The following is a 13,784-nucleotide window of genomic DNA, read 5'->3' on the forward strand; positions in this document are numbered from 1 at the left end:
GGATTCCAATATCTTCCATGATCTTTTTATGCTTGTCCCTTTTCTCCAGATAGATTCCCAGTTGTTCTTATGTGAATGTCTTGATTAATGCGATCGCCAAGATCGACCTTGCGCATGGGGACCCATCATCCCTTGCTTTTTTTCAGTGTCTAGCAAGTTTTAATCTGCAGTTAAAACAAGATCAAAGACATAGTGTACTCTCAAGTGTGTAACTCTGTTCAACCTTTGACGTTGCTGTTTCATCATACCCTGATTGCCTTAGACACAACAAATGAAGCCATGGAAGACACCTTAGTTGTCCAGTTGGGCGGATGTCAAGAAGGTTCAACACTATTGGCTGGTATGTGATAATCATTGACTTCGTAGGATTACCTCCACTCGGCACGGCATCCTCCGTACGGAGCCACTGCCACCAGAGAGACAGTTGTTTTCTTAAGTAGTACAATATCTAACTATCGATATGTCACTACTTATTTAAATAACTAATACCATGGTATAATACAGGTTATTCAACCGATACTATTTTTGCCCCTGTAGCCTAAAATCTTCGGGGTTTAGGCTTATGTTCTCCGTAAGCGATGGAGGAATTTTTTGTATTTCAATCTAGTCTAAGGCTCTTAGCGCTCTGTAATAAGAAGTAATAATAATACAGCTCCCGTTCAAACAATAATTCTCAGACCCTTAATCCAAAAACAAAAACTAGCATTCAGATGATTTCTGGGATACTTTACGAGTCCAGTGATTCTTGCACCACCTTCGATCTGGTTCCAGCCAAGGCAAGGTGAGAAAGAAGATGATGGAAGGAGAAAGACAAGCTCAAGCTGAGAGAGGGAGGAAAATACTATAATCCCACATGACCATTTCCACTGTGCCTCAGGTGGGGGTTTTCATGACTCTTTTCTGCTGCTTTCTTTGAACCAAATAATACGTTCTGTCTGCCTGAGGTAGGTACCGTCCACTGGTAAATGTAATACCCAGCTCAATACGGGGCGGAACCGGTCTGAAGCAGCAGCTAATGATCAGACTAGAGCCATTTATGGAGTTGGACTCTTCATATTCGCCCACTTGGTGCATCTCTCTGAGCGTCTCCTCTTCTCCAAAAAAAAGTAGAGAATCCCTCGCTCAGTCAGGCAATTGACATTTTCACTTGGCTTTCCGGCTTCAACGTTAAAACTACACTCTCGGATTTGTATCTTCACCTCATCCGCGCTGTATCCTGACACAAATATACGGAAATTCAACCATCCAGCCTCTCCCTGCTGTTGACAGGTTCGGAGTACTTACTACTACTGCGAGGCAGTGGACCCAACCCCGAGTCCCCTCCAGTTGACCCTTTACTTCTCCACGATCCTGGTTTCATCCCCAGGGCACAGTGCAGCTCTTCACTCGGTCGCTATCACCGCAATTCGCACCATATTGTACGCAATCATAAATCCGACCATCTTTCACGATTACTGCACGTTTGCTTGACCAAGTCTCGATGCCGTCGGATCTCTAAACCCCCTCCATCTTCAATCACCCCTCGCTCCAGATCAATTTGACAGTCTTTTGAAAAGACGGCCAACAGGAATCTCGTCTCCTGTCGTTGCCGCGACATAATCTGTCTTTCAGAACAAAATGGCAAGCTCGGTAGCAGGCGAATACCCGCAACCGATATCGTCCCCTCCCCCGGTCTATCTTCGATCATCACCCCCGCCTTCGCCGTCTCAAAGTCAATCGACCCCCAGGTCGATACCCCAACAGCGCGCAACAGAACACATTGCACGGAAGGCATTGCCCGGCTCTCGATCTGAAGATGAATATCCTCCAGTTCCGCCGGTCTATATTCACGAAGACATGAATTTGCCACAATCGTCCAACATGACACACGAAAGGTCTCGAAACGGTCATGTCGGGAATTCTATTCCCACCAATGCTTTAGCCAATATGTCGCTTGAGGATCGATCGCAGAATCCCCAGAACAGCAATGGGGCTTTTCCACCACGCCGAGACTCTTACGCCCCTCCGCCAGCCCCAGGATCGAGGAGAGCCGGGCATACGCCAGCTAGCAGCGGTTCCTGGTCTGTCATAGACAACCAGCTCAAAGATGAGACGAATGGTTCTATCCAGCCTAATGCCTCGCCTTCAGACCCTGCAGTTCCCAGCAGCCAGAACAACTCCTCGCGGGGCAGCTTGGACAGTGAGGCTCGGCCCGAGAACTTCGAGCCCTTGCACTATCATCACCAGCCTTATCGTAACTCCAAGGTCGCGCTCAAGTCGCCATCTGGTGCCGCTTCAACCGAGAATCTGTCCGGCTCCAACGGACATCTCTCAGCTAGACGGCATGGAATACCACGGCCAAACTCGACATACTCGTTCGTCTCGGACATGGGAGGCGATAGTCGGAACTTGTCGCCCGGTGCTTCGCCCTACCTTCATGCACGCACTTCACCGAGGAACTCCTCGTCCCCCGATGTCCGTCCACTTTCTTTTGTCGATCTCCTCAACACCGCCTATCCTCAGCCAGGTCCGACCCCCGGGCAACTGGACAACTCCCATCTAAAATCCTGGGTAGGCAACAATGCCTCCTTGCTCAGCCACAAACAGACCTTTGATATGTATCTTGCCAATGTGAAGAAAACGGACGACCCCGCGGTACAGTACGAGTTCGCCGTGTTTATGGTCAACGCGATGCTAGAAATGCCGCCGGACGATCATGAAGCACGCAAGGACGCAGTGTATGGCCGAAAAGCGGCAGGGATCACTCGTGAAAGTCTGCTCAAGGAAGCCAAGTCGATCTTTCAACGTCTGGCCGACCGTAGCTATCCGTTTGCGCAGTACTACTTGGCGGATGGATATGCATCCGGCCTCTTCAGCAAGGGCAAGGAGGATTATGACCGAGCATTCCCCCTGTTCTTAGCCGCGAGCAAGCATGGTCACGTCGAGGCATGCTACCGTACCGCCCTCTGTTATGAATTCGGTTGGGGAACCAGGGTAGAAGCGGCTAGAGCACAACAGTTCTACCGCCAAGCTGCCTCAAAGAATCATCCTGGGGCCATGCTGCGCATGGCCAAGGCCTGTCTGGCGGGCGACATGGGCCTAGGCAAACGGTATCGGGAAGGCATCAAATGGTTGAAGCGTGCGGCGGAATCCTCTGACGCCCAGTACAACTCTGCGCCTTACGAACTCGGTCTCCTCCACGAAACGGGATTCGGCGATGATGTCTTTCCTGATCCTGCCTACGCAGCTCAGCTATTTACCAAGTCGGCGGATCTGGGCCATGCCGAGGCGAGCTTTCGGCTTGGAGATGCGTATGAGCATGGCAAGTTGGCCTGTCCTCGGGACCCTGCATTGAGCATCCACTTCTATACCAATGCCGCACAAAGCGGGCATGTCTTGGCGATGATGGCCTTGTGCGCTTGGTACCTGGTAGGCGCGGAGCCTGTTCTGGAGAAGGACGAAGGCGAGGCCTATGAGTGGGCCAAGCGAGCTGCAGAACTCGGTACGTGCACACACGGACTCGACCGGTGTTAATTTGCTCACTTTCTACATAGGACTGGCGAAAGCGCAATATGCTGTCGGATACTTTACAGAGATGGGCATTGGCTGCCGTCGTGATCCATTAGAGGCCAACGTCTGGTACGTGAGAGCGGCGGATCAGGGCGACGAGCGCGCAAAGCATCGGATTGCCACGATTCGAGCTGCCGCCGAGGGCAGGAGCCCTGCGCAGAATGGAAAAGAAGGGCAAAAAGAGAATCAGAAGTCTCTAGGTGCGTTCAACGACCCTTCGTGCTACCTCGAGCTAATCCATGGAACAGATGCCGGAAAGACTGGCAAATCTAAACGGTTTACTATTTTTTAAGAAAGCATGACGATCAGTATTCACGACAAGCCTTATCCATCGGTCGATTCTCAAATGTCTATATGCTCCATATCACTATGGGATTAATACATAATGCGGATTCTACATACACATTTCGTCGACCCTGACTGCCGCCTGAGGTTCTGTCAAGGGTTACAGCGTTTAGCGCGCATCGATACAGTCATGTTGTGGGGTTTCCCTTTTTCTGCTCTGGCAGCCGAACACTTGTTTGAACGACTTTTATGGAACTCGAACAAACATTGCATCCTATCAGTCATTGATTATTCATGTACCACGAGCCATCCTTAAGACTCTCAGTAGAGGATGAGCTCTACCGTCATTCTATATCTCTTGCAAGCATTCTGTTGCCATCAATCTTTACTTTCCCTCATCCATCGCTGGTGCTTGATTTTCGGCGCATGGCAATGCTGTACAGTTAATTAGCGGGCTTCATTGGGCGTTTGAACATTACGCATGATTCTTGTTGATTACTGTGTTTGAACCATTCAACAAGTCATAACCTGGAGGTCATTGAGATGTTTGTTAGGCAGGTATTAGGGATGTGCAATGCTAATTTGGGAACTGTCAGTACATATACGTAGTGTAGGTGACGAGCTGGAACAATCAATAGTCCTTGGGCAGTACAAGGGCCAGTTATGATGTCATCATGGGCATGCTGGGACCTCCTGAGTACACGCTCAATGACTCTCTTATGACCGTCTGGCGCCTCTTTTATGAAGATGCACCATTTACTCAGCTAAACCGATGACACAGAGAGTCAGGCATTCGCAATGCAGCACGTTCAAGACTACCTATGATCTCGTACATACGAGTCAGATTCTCCTTAGTACATCGAGCTACTATCCCTGCCGTCATTGTGCCTGCATCAGAGCAAGCATGCTGTGGGTAATGGCCAACTGGTCTAGGCAACAGAGCGGATCCACGAGGACTATTCGTCAGTCCTCAGATGCTCGAGCTATTGCCATCCAGATACGAACAGCCGTAGTCTACTTGATACATAGGAGTAAGGCAGGGTATAACACCAGCCATGCAATAATAACAATCCAACCTACAGGCTAGCATGATTTCCCCTGGACATAGACTACTCCCGCCATTCGTCCTTGGTATGGAGAAGCCGGTATCCATCTCATGTCATCGACAGCTCACAGGTAGCACACATACCCACCGCCAGCGCCCCAGCGTCCAATAACAAGGTGTACGGACACCGTCCTGCAGATCACTGATCACTGATCAACAGTGTAACAGCCGATCCCGCTGATTGTGTTTCAGATTGCTTGCAGTCGCTTCCAAAAATACAAGAGCACAGGGTGAGAGACAAGGCACAGAGCCAGCCCAGGCTTGCTGCTCTATGGAGTAAGGAAGGTACCGTACGCAGGCTCATTGTCGCACCAGCCCGACCTCCTGATTTTCACTCGGCTCTTTGTCAAGGTGTGACAGGGAGGTACATAATCTGCTGCTCTGCTCAGCCTCCCACGTTCTTTTGTTTTGAGTTCTACTCTCGGACAGTTGACTGCTGTAGACTCGTGCATCGATCAAATTCATTTAGTTCAGGTACGTACGTGAGCCCCGTCATTATACCCTATACTCCCTTCCTTCCTGCCCCTTCACACCCTGCCTGCAGCCAGCAGCCAGCAGCCACAGCCTGCTAGGTAGCACTTCATCTTACAGGGGGCGCAGAAGATAATCTACCTTGAATCACAACCACCGTTGGTAAAAGCTTCCTATGAAGGGATACCAATCTGACAAGTCACGCAACACAGTTTCCACAACCACCACGATCATCCACTTTACCGAGAACCTACGTACCGTACCTATCATCGACTTCCCTCCAGTAAACTCCAAAGCTGTTCAACGTCTAAAATGCGTCTCCTCTCGCTCACCCTCCTCCTCTCCGCCGCCGTGGCGCTGCCTTCCGCTGAGAAGTCCTGCTCTGGCGTAAGTCCTCACATACTTCCCCTCCCCTTTCCCATGGTCATACTCAACCTCAACTCATCCTCTCCTCGCGACACCGAACTTGGAGTAATGCCAACCCGCTAAGCACGCAATAACTAACTCCAAATAGGTCGGCTTCCCCTGCGGCAACGCGACCGTAAACGCCTACGACTGCTGTGTCCCTCTCGTCTGTGGCCCGGGCGCGGTAAGTCAAGTCCAAGTCCAAGTCCAAGTCCAAGTCCAAGTCCCCTCTTGCCTTCCCTCGTGTTATCGGCATCACCAGAATGAAAGCTAATGGACCGAACTAGCAACCGGTTTGCCAGCAGCCTCCTCGTCCTCTTCCACTTCCATACCGCAGGAACAAAAACTGAATGCGATCGGAAGATCAGGGCTAAGGGTCGAGGGAGGGGTTCTATTCGTCGTGCCAGTCAGCCTGTATTAGAGGATGGATAGACCGATGGGGCAGTGTTTGGAGTCGATCATACATCTTGTACTTGTAGATTAATCTTGTGGTAATGCAGTGTCATACCGTTGTTGCGTTTGTTTACATGCGGAGTGCGGCAGATGATAAGATAGAGAGGAATGGGCACTAAAGGCAGTGATAAGATTCTAACCCCGCTTGAAGGATCACTAGATCTGGAACAGTCATGCGGAAGGATATGATAGATCGCGGCTACAGCTACGTCAAAGTTGAACAGGAGATACAAATCAGTATGAATTGCATATACAAGACAATAAAGAAACAGTCGATTGGCTCAGGGGGCAGACATGAAATAAAAAGTTATATCTACTATGGGAACTTGGAGGTACATTGAGAATGGTATAAGGTGGAAACTGTCGTGGAACACACAAAAAAATTTGAAAGGATATATCCTGGGTCGACAGAAAATTGAGAATAACTCCAAACCTCCCTAGATTCTCTCAAAACGCAAGCTCAACCCGCGCTTAGTTGAAGGTGTCGATGCAACCCCAGTAGCGCTCGACGTCGAACTGGCCGGGCTCCTTCCAGAGGTCATCAAAGTAGGAGAAGAAGACGGACTTGGAGCCGACTTCCTGGGCAATGGACTTGATGGCGATGGCCTGCTCGGAGGCACCGGGGACAGCCTTGCCGTTGGCGTTACCAGAGTGAGGCCAGCCGGTCTCCAGGTTGAGAACATCCTTGCCAGGGCAGATGCCCTCAAGGACCTTGATCTCCTGAGCAACGAACTTGCCGGCCTGGTCGGCGGAGACATCGGCGTTGAAGAAGGGGTGGATGTTGGCACCGACGATGTCGCAAACACCGCACAGAGTGGAGCCGTGAGCCTGCCAGACGTTGATGGGTTCGGTGGTGGTGACCTTGCCAGTGTAGCCGGCCGACTGGAAGGCGGACTTGGCAGAGGAGATGAAGCCAGCAAGGGTGGAAGCATCGCAGTAGCCGTTCTGGATAGCTTCGTTACCGACGACGATCAGGCTGACGAGGTCCCACTGGGCCCACTTGGAGATAGCGGTAACCTGGTCCTGGGCACCGGAGACACCAGTGCTGCTGATGAAGACACCAATGATCATCTGGAGACCAGAAGTCCGGGCGGCCTCACCAATGTACTCCAAGCTGTTACAGTCGGTCGAGTAGACACGGACGTGGGTGAAACCCTTGGACTTGAGGTTGGCGACCTCGGAGAGGACGGAGGACTTGTCCTTGCAGTCACCACCCTTGGTGTAAGGAGTGTAGGTCATACCCATCTGGCCGCTGACGGCACCGGTGGAAGCAGGAGCGGTGCTGGAGCTGGAGGGGGCAGCAACGCTGGTCGAAGGCACGGCGGTGGTGGTGGCGGGAACGGCAGTGGTGGCAGGAACGGCACTGGTGCTAGGGGCAGCAGGAGCAGACGTGGGCTCGTTCTGGCCGGTGAAGGGGCAGACATAGGTGTAGTCGGTACGGGTGACGGTCACAGTCTGCTCAGGCTGAGTGTAGGTGCCAGGAGTAATGACGGCGGGAGTGGGGTAGACAACGACGGTGCTGGTAGGGACGGTGGTGGTGGTGGGAGCAATGGTGTAGGTGCCAGGAGTGGGGCAGACGTAGGTGGTGGTCTTGATGACGCTGGTCACGGTGGTGCCAGAGGGCTCAACGGTGGCGTAGGGGCAGACGACGGTGGTAGCGGTCTCAACCACAGTGGTGACACCACCGTAGGTGTGAGTACCAGCGGGCAGCTCGGTGGTGGTAGCTCCGCACACGGTGGTTGTGTCGAAGACGGTCACCGTGGTGGCGGGAATGGTGTAGACACCAGTCGAGGGGAAGTTGGTGATGGCGGGAGTGGGCAGAGGGACCTTAGGGGTAGCAGGGCTGGAGCTCGAGCTGGCCGCGGGAGTGGAGGGAGTGGCAACAATCGTCACGGTGCTGGTGCTGGTCGAGTGCAGAGTGGTGACAGCCTCGGAAGTGACGGTGCTGGGAGTGGGAGTCGCAACGGGGATCACTAATTTGATGTTAGCAGTGGCTCTCTGTAAGCACTGTATCTCTTGACATGATCAACCAAGCATCGAGTCATATCAAACACCAGCTCGATCAGATCCGGTCGCAACTTCAGGAGACTTACGGGTAGGGGAACCCCAGACAGTTACGACCTCGGTGGTGCAACCGCAGGTAGCGTCAGCTTCGGCGGCAACAGCACGACGCTGGTGGAAAGAATCGTGGCCGTGACGACGCATATGCGCGACATCAGCCATGGCGGTGCCCGCAAGAGCGGCCGCGGTGGCCAGAAAAGCACCCCTCATGGTGAAAAAAAATGTAAAGATATTGCAAATTTCAAGGAATGCCCGCTGAACGAGTGAAGCGGTAGTGAATAAAGCGCTTGTAAAGGAGGGGCGCGGTGGCCTCTTTTGATTTCTTGAGATGGAAGAGACTTGAGGAAGTTCGGGATAGAAAGAAGAGAAGAAGAAGAGGAAGGAAGAAGGAAAAGAGAGGGAGAAAAGAGGCGAGTAGGGGCGGCCAGCGGGTGATAGAAAAAGCCAAAGCCCACTTGATGTGATCGTGGCCGGGGGACCCCCTGGAGACTGACTGACTACAGAGAGACAGAGAGATACTACGTTTGTTCATTAGTTCTGGACCCGGTACCAGCATCCCAAATGGGGCAAGTCGAAGGAAATTAGCGTGCCTTAGCGCACACTGCAGCAGCAGCGGTGTAAGGCACTACTCTGATCTGTTAGACTCCGTTAAGCATAGTCAGGCACCACATTATGCTCATTGGTAACTATTCGGAGGGGGCGTTGCAGGGTGTCCCAGAGGAAGTTGACCAGTGGTAGTCCGCACGGCTCGGATAGTTTGTCAGGGGTGGGGGGAAAGAGCACAAAACATTGACAACAGCAAGAAAATTAGAGTCGACGCTGGCTAATCATCCTTTGTCTCATTGTCAAGTTTCGGCTTAGACCAGGCTGATCCTTACGATAATCAGAGATGAGAGGGTCAGCCAGAGGCCATAGGTCAAAAAGAGGGACTTTCGCCGTGTCATTTATTATTATTCTTCTTCTTCTGATTTTTCACTTAAACGAAGATCCAACTATTCTTGCATCTCCATCTACTATGCTCTATGCAATTGAAGATCCTTTCATCTAGAACATTGCTCCAGTGTTCGATGGTGGTCTTTGGACTTTGAAGCAGTAGAGATGGATCGCAGTGGCTGGTCCGTTCAGGAGACTCGTGCTTGGTGGTACTAAAGTTATGATTATTGTTTCAGCCCCCGTCCACTGCGCCTAGTCACTGTAGCCCGTATTATTGTCAATTTGTTGGTAGTTATCATCATAACTTGGCAATCTGACTGTTATTGCATTCTTTTTAGGGTCGCCAGCTCATCTTACATAACTGGCCAGCTGTCTGGTGAGTTACATTTTATGCCATTTGATTTTGACCTTGAACTCCTAGGAGGAAGGAAACGAGAGTTGTTTGTCCATCTTCAGGCAACCTGGTTCCAACGGCAAAACACAGCAAGGCACTCATCTCCGCTAATGGCGCCATGTGGGGATTTGACTCTTTACCATGCAGAACTAGGCCCAGATAGGCATAATAGATCATCTGTGATCCTGCATCCTTGGGTTTAATTGGCGGTTGCCGTGAGCTTTAATTTCCGGACGTTCCACCCCCAATTTAAGTCGAGTTTGCTCATTTTTGTGTGGATTTATTTTTGTGCTGGTGAATAGATAGTTCCATCAGCCACCGCTTTTACCAACCTCTGTTGTTATTATTAACTGCACCATGAATAGATGAAACTCTGCACTGCATCTACGGATTAGTCCGTAGGACTCTCCTGGGGTTCAGAAACCTGAATTAGGATAGATTCCTTATGAACTGGATTTGCGGCTAATTGAGCAATGAGGCTATCTTTGGATACTATTACAATAGCTCCTCCGGCTAATGGCTCTTGACCAGCGATGAACGGTTGCCCGACGTGGAGCTTTCAATTCAACGCTTCGAGAGCGTTACCTGAGCCTCGGCCAGCCTCGAAAGTGCATTGTCGATTTGGCAAGATGAACTCCTGCATTTATCGACCAAATGGCTCCACATCGAGGGTTCAACGTGGTCGTCGTTTTCTCGTCCAGTAATTTCTTAGCCTGGGCTCTTTGAATTGTCTTACCATCTCTGATGATCGACATTGGGAGGATATACACTATCCTCATAGTCGCCGGGTACTTTCCGCTTTTAACGAGACATTTGAGCTGACTATGTCCAGGACTCGGGGTCAGTACCCGATAGTCTCCATACGCAGGGAGTAGTGTCCGTAGCGCAAATCTCAAATTGTGTGAGATGGACTGCTGGTGTCAGTTCCAAAGCTGGTTCCGGCTGAAGCCAACAACCGAGACGAGGATTGCCATCTCACCAGTCAGACGCTCTCGTTCGCTGGACGCCAATTGTGGAATATATATACCTTTTGAATGTTATGGAGGTTGTGACGCGCACGGTCAGCTACCTTTTGAGTAGAAGGGATAGTATCTCTCATATCAAGATTGTAGCCACGTTTAGTCCTCGTTCTCTCCAGTACAACCCCTGACTCGAAATGCAGCATTCCAGCTGCACTGACTCGGCTGTGGCATCACCTGAATACAGCGGACACAGCTTTTTGTGCCCCTTATCCTATCATGATCCATAAGCTGACAGAACGGTTCTGGAGACTGCGGGGTGACATCCCCAGAAATCCAACACCCAGCAATTCCTTTCGGCTACCCCTGAAAGCTCGACCAACCAGCCTGCTGAAGCGCTCACTGCTCAGGGGGTGATAGCGCTTGTCGCTATCGTTTGGCCGTGCATTTTGAACAGTGGCTCGCTAACAGCCTAGCACGTTGCTATTCAAAACTGTTACTCAATTATCTACCAAGTACGAATCACATCCTCTGCGTATGAGACAAAAGTCACAATACCGTCCACTAGCGGGCTTAGGGCCATTGTCTAAGACAAGGTTTCAATAGAGCCTTTACAAGTCAGAAGGCCAGTCCCGAATAGGCATTGCACTACGTCGTGAACTCAGGGGTGGTGTCAAACTGTCAAAATCCTGTTGATGGCTCCTGGTTCGGCTGTTGTGAATAGAAACTTGCAGTGGTAATCGACCATTGGCCAACCATGGACAATATATTGATATCCTACGCCTTTACAACGAAAATGACTTTATCCCATATATATCATAAACCTTTTGTTGCAGACTGATGCTGAAGATCATAGTAATATATGCTCCTTAAATACTGATGGGTTGTGTGTAAAGGCAAGAGGGGCAACACCTCACAAAGCTGTGCCAGCTCTGGGTTGGATTGGGTTATGTAACAAAAAGCGGAAGCATCCTTCAACAATGGCCGGTTGGTCTAGTTGGTTATGACACATCGTTAACACCGATGGGGTCGCCGGATCGAGCCCGGCACTGGTCATTTTTTAATTTTTACATCTTTTCATCTCAGAATCAATGGTTTTGCTCCAGAATCGACGACCTGATATCATCCATTGGACTGCTCCTACCAATGTATCTCTTAGTATCATCAATTTACAATTTGAACATTCATTGGGCCGCGACTGGGAAGACCTGACTTGGAAGAAACACCTCATTCGTGGAGTAGAGGGCGAAATCGAGTCTTGAGTCTTGACGGACATTCCCCTTCCATGAGCAGTACCTGAATGACATATGATATGGGATCCCATAGGGTGAACCATCAAATTCAACTACTTTGTGCGCGTCCGATCAACTAGTACATTTCCATGCACTGTGATAAGATGATTCTAATACTGCGGCTTATAGATTCATATGTTATTTTATCTGCATTTGTAAACGTCAATAGGACCTTCACATACACAGGCAGTGCTCTGATAGAAGATCCACAGAAAACTGCAGAGCAACGAGCATGGTGGTTATAAACAACATCGAGTATCGATATTCTCAGGAAGTCTGAATGGCGCTCAGTCATCAAGGTACTTGGAATCTCGGATGTTGATAGATGGAAGACCTTAACACATACGATGCAAGGCAGACAAAACAGAGAGCTAAAAGAATGATAGGGCATTGAGCAGCTAACTGGACGCTATCTAGGGAGGAAGAAGCAGTATGTCTGGGGATAGAAGGTAAGATCCGGCAAAGCCAGAGAGGCCTGTACAATGCTTTACAGAAACAAACGAAGCTGTCTGAGCAGACAATGATGGATGGCACTGGTCACATGACCATCTGTCTAATCAATGTATAATTATGCGTCACTCTTTCTTCCCCCAAGTTGAATACCCATGGTTTCAGGCTACTTTGCTTTTCTAGATCCTCCCATTCACAGCTTTCATCATTATGAGAGCTATTATCTCGCCTACGCCGCTAGGTTAGGCTTAGCGGGCCACCCACCTCTGTAGATAGCTTCTCTCTCTATCTCTCTCTGTCTCTCTCTCTCTCTCTTCCCCCCTCTCTCTCAGAGTAGATAGTTCGAATATCGTGCTTTCATCTTCTTCCATCCTCTCTCACGATCATGGCTCCTCGTACCAGAACGACCTGCTTCGATACTCGATTGCTCCGCGGCCTAGTAGGCACTACGATCACCACATATGACCTTGTCTCAGACGGCGCGTCACCAGAATCTACCTCCCGGACGTGGGTCATCACAGAGAAACTCTCGGAGAGGGCAAGCCCTTTGACAGAGCACGATGTCAGAATGGGCCGCGGGTCTTCTATGACTGTTGGCAGATTTCTGTGCCACCTTGCAGAGGACCCGAAGCAGATAGCGTTCATGCGAATCTACCAACAGATTCCTATCACTGGAACGGAGGACGCTGATAACGACACACTGGCTAGACAGGCCGTTCCCCCTGGCGTGTGTGGTGAGCTGGAGTGCTTCAAACTATTGCAGAGCGGAGGCTGTAGCGCTGCTCCTCGCTTCCTTGGCTACGCAGAAAGAATACAAGGCGAGCAAGAACTTCTTCCTGGCGGCTACGTTAGATACCTTGTGTGGGAAAAGGTCCCAGGTGAGCCAATGACAGAGGAGTTCTTCTGGGGCTTGGATGACGCCGGACGCAATGACATTCGTTCTAAGTTCCGTGCCGCCTATAAGTAAGTCTATGCAGATCCTGGTACGCAGACAGCTAGACAGGATACTAACATGATGAAAAGACAGTTACTTAGTTGCGGCGTAGAACCAGGAGAAGCCAGAATGTCGATGCTCATCTTTGATCAGTCCACAGGCAATCTGTACGTCAGGCATGGCATGCTATGTAATGTGTTGGAAATATACACTAACGGATTACAGTCGCATTTCGGGCTTCCGAGGGGGGTGGCCGATTTTAAGTAAACTTGAATGGTCAAAGGCTCGTTACGTCGAGTTTGGACTCGCTAAGCCAAGCAAAGAGACAGACTGGTACCTTCACCCGGAAAGATGGGAGTGGTGAACTATCTTGCTGGCACGCAACGGGAAGAGATGCTGCTGTTGTTGAGTATGCAGACTGAGCAGCGAAGATACAATTTAAACGGGAACTGCCGGACCTTGCTCCTAGTCAATACAAAATCGAAAAATGAAA

The 13,784-nt window shown here is 50.4% G+C and overlaps 4 protein-coding genes and 1 non-coding gene across 5 annotated transcripts; 4 read left to right on the top strand and 1 right to left on the bottom strand.

The window, feature by feature from the left end:
• Positions 1-1,617: 1,617 nt before the first annotated feature.
• chs3 (putative chitin synthase activator (Chs3)) lies at positions 1,618-3,841 on the top strand (the record flags this gene model as incomplete). Its single annotated transcript, XM_033559820.1, has 3 exons — positions 1,618-3,481; positions 3,534-3,749; positions 3,798-3,841. 3 exons carry the CDS (start codon positions 1,618-1,620, stop codon positions 3,839-3,841), a joined length of 2,124 nt encoding a protein of 707 aa, XP_033415711.1.
• Positions 3,842-5,722: 1,881 nt separating this feature from the next.
• Positions 5,723-6,165, top strand: ALT_9220 (uncharacterized protein; the record flags this gene model as incomplete). The annotated part of the gene is made up of 3 exons (XM_033559821.2): positions 5,723-5,797; positions 5,925-5,999; positions 6,103-6,165. The coding sequence occupies 3 exons, from the start codon at positions 5,723-5,725 to the stop codon at positions 6,163-6,165; spliced, it is 213 nt and encodes a 70-aa protein (XP_033415712.1).
• A 574-nt stretch (positions 6,166-6,739) lies between these two features.
• btgE (putative cell wall glucanase (Scw11)) lies at positions 6,740-8,539 on the bottom strand (the record flags this gene model as incomplete). The annotated part of the gene is made up of 2 exons (XM_033559822.2): positions 6,740-8,241; positions 8,362-8,539. The coding sequence occupies 2 exons, from the start codon at positions 8,537-8,539 to the stop codon at positions 6,740-6,742; spliced, it is 1,680 nt and encodes a 559-aa protein (XP_033415713.1).
• Positions 8,540-11,597: 3,058 nt separating this feature from the next.
• ALT_t191 lies at positions 11,598-11,671 on the top strand. Its single transcript has one exon. It is a non-coding gene; the product is annotated as a tRNA-Val (tRNA).
• Positions 11,672-12,742: 1,071 nt separating this feature from the next.
• Positions 12,743-13,655, top strand: ALT_9222 (uncharacterized protein; the record flags this gene model as incomplete). Its single annotated transcript, XM_033559823.2, has 3 exons — positions 12,743-13,320; positions 13,381-13,458; positions 13,517-13,655. The coding sequence occupies 3 exons, from the start codon at positions 12,743-12,745 to the stop codon at positions 13,653-13,655; spliced, it is 795 nt and encodes a 264-aa protein (XP_033415714.2).
• Between the last annotated feature and the right edge of the window lie 129 nt (positions 13,656-13,784).

This window comes from Aspergillus lentulus (genome assembly GCF_001445615.1).
Source record: "Aspergillus lentulus DNA, contig: Alt17, strain: IFM 54703, whole genome shotgun sequence".
NCBI lineage: Eukaryota > Fungi > Ascomycota > Eurotiomycetes > Eurotiales > Aspergillaceae > Aspergillus > Aspergillus lentulus.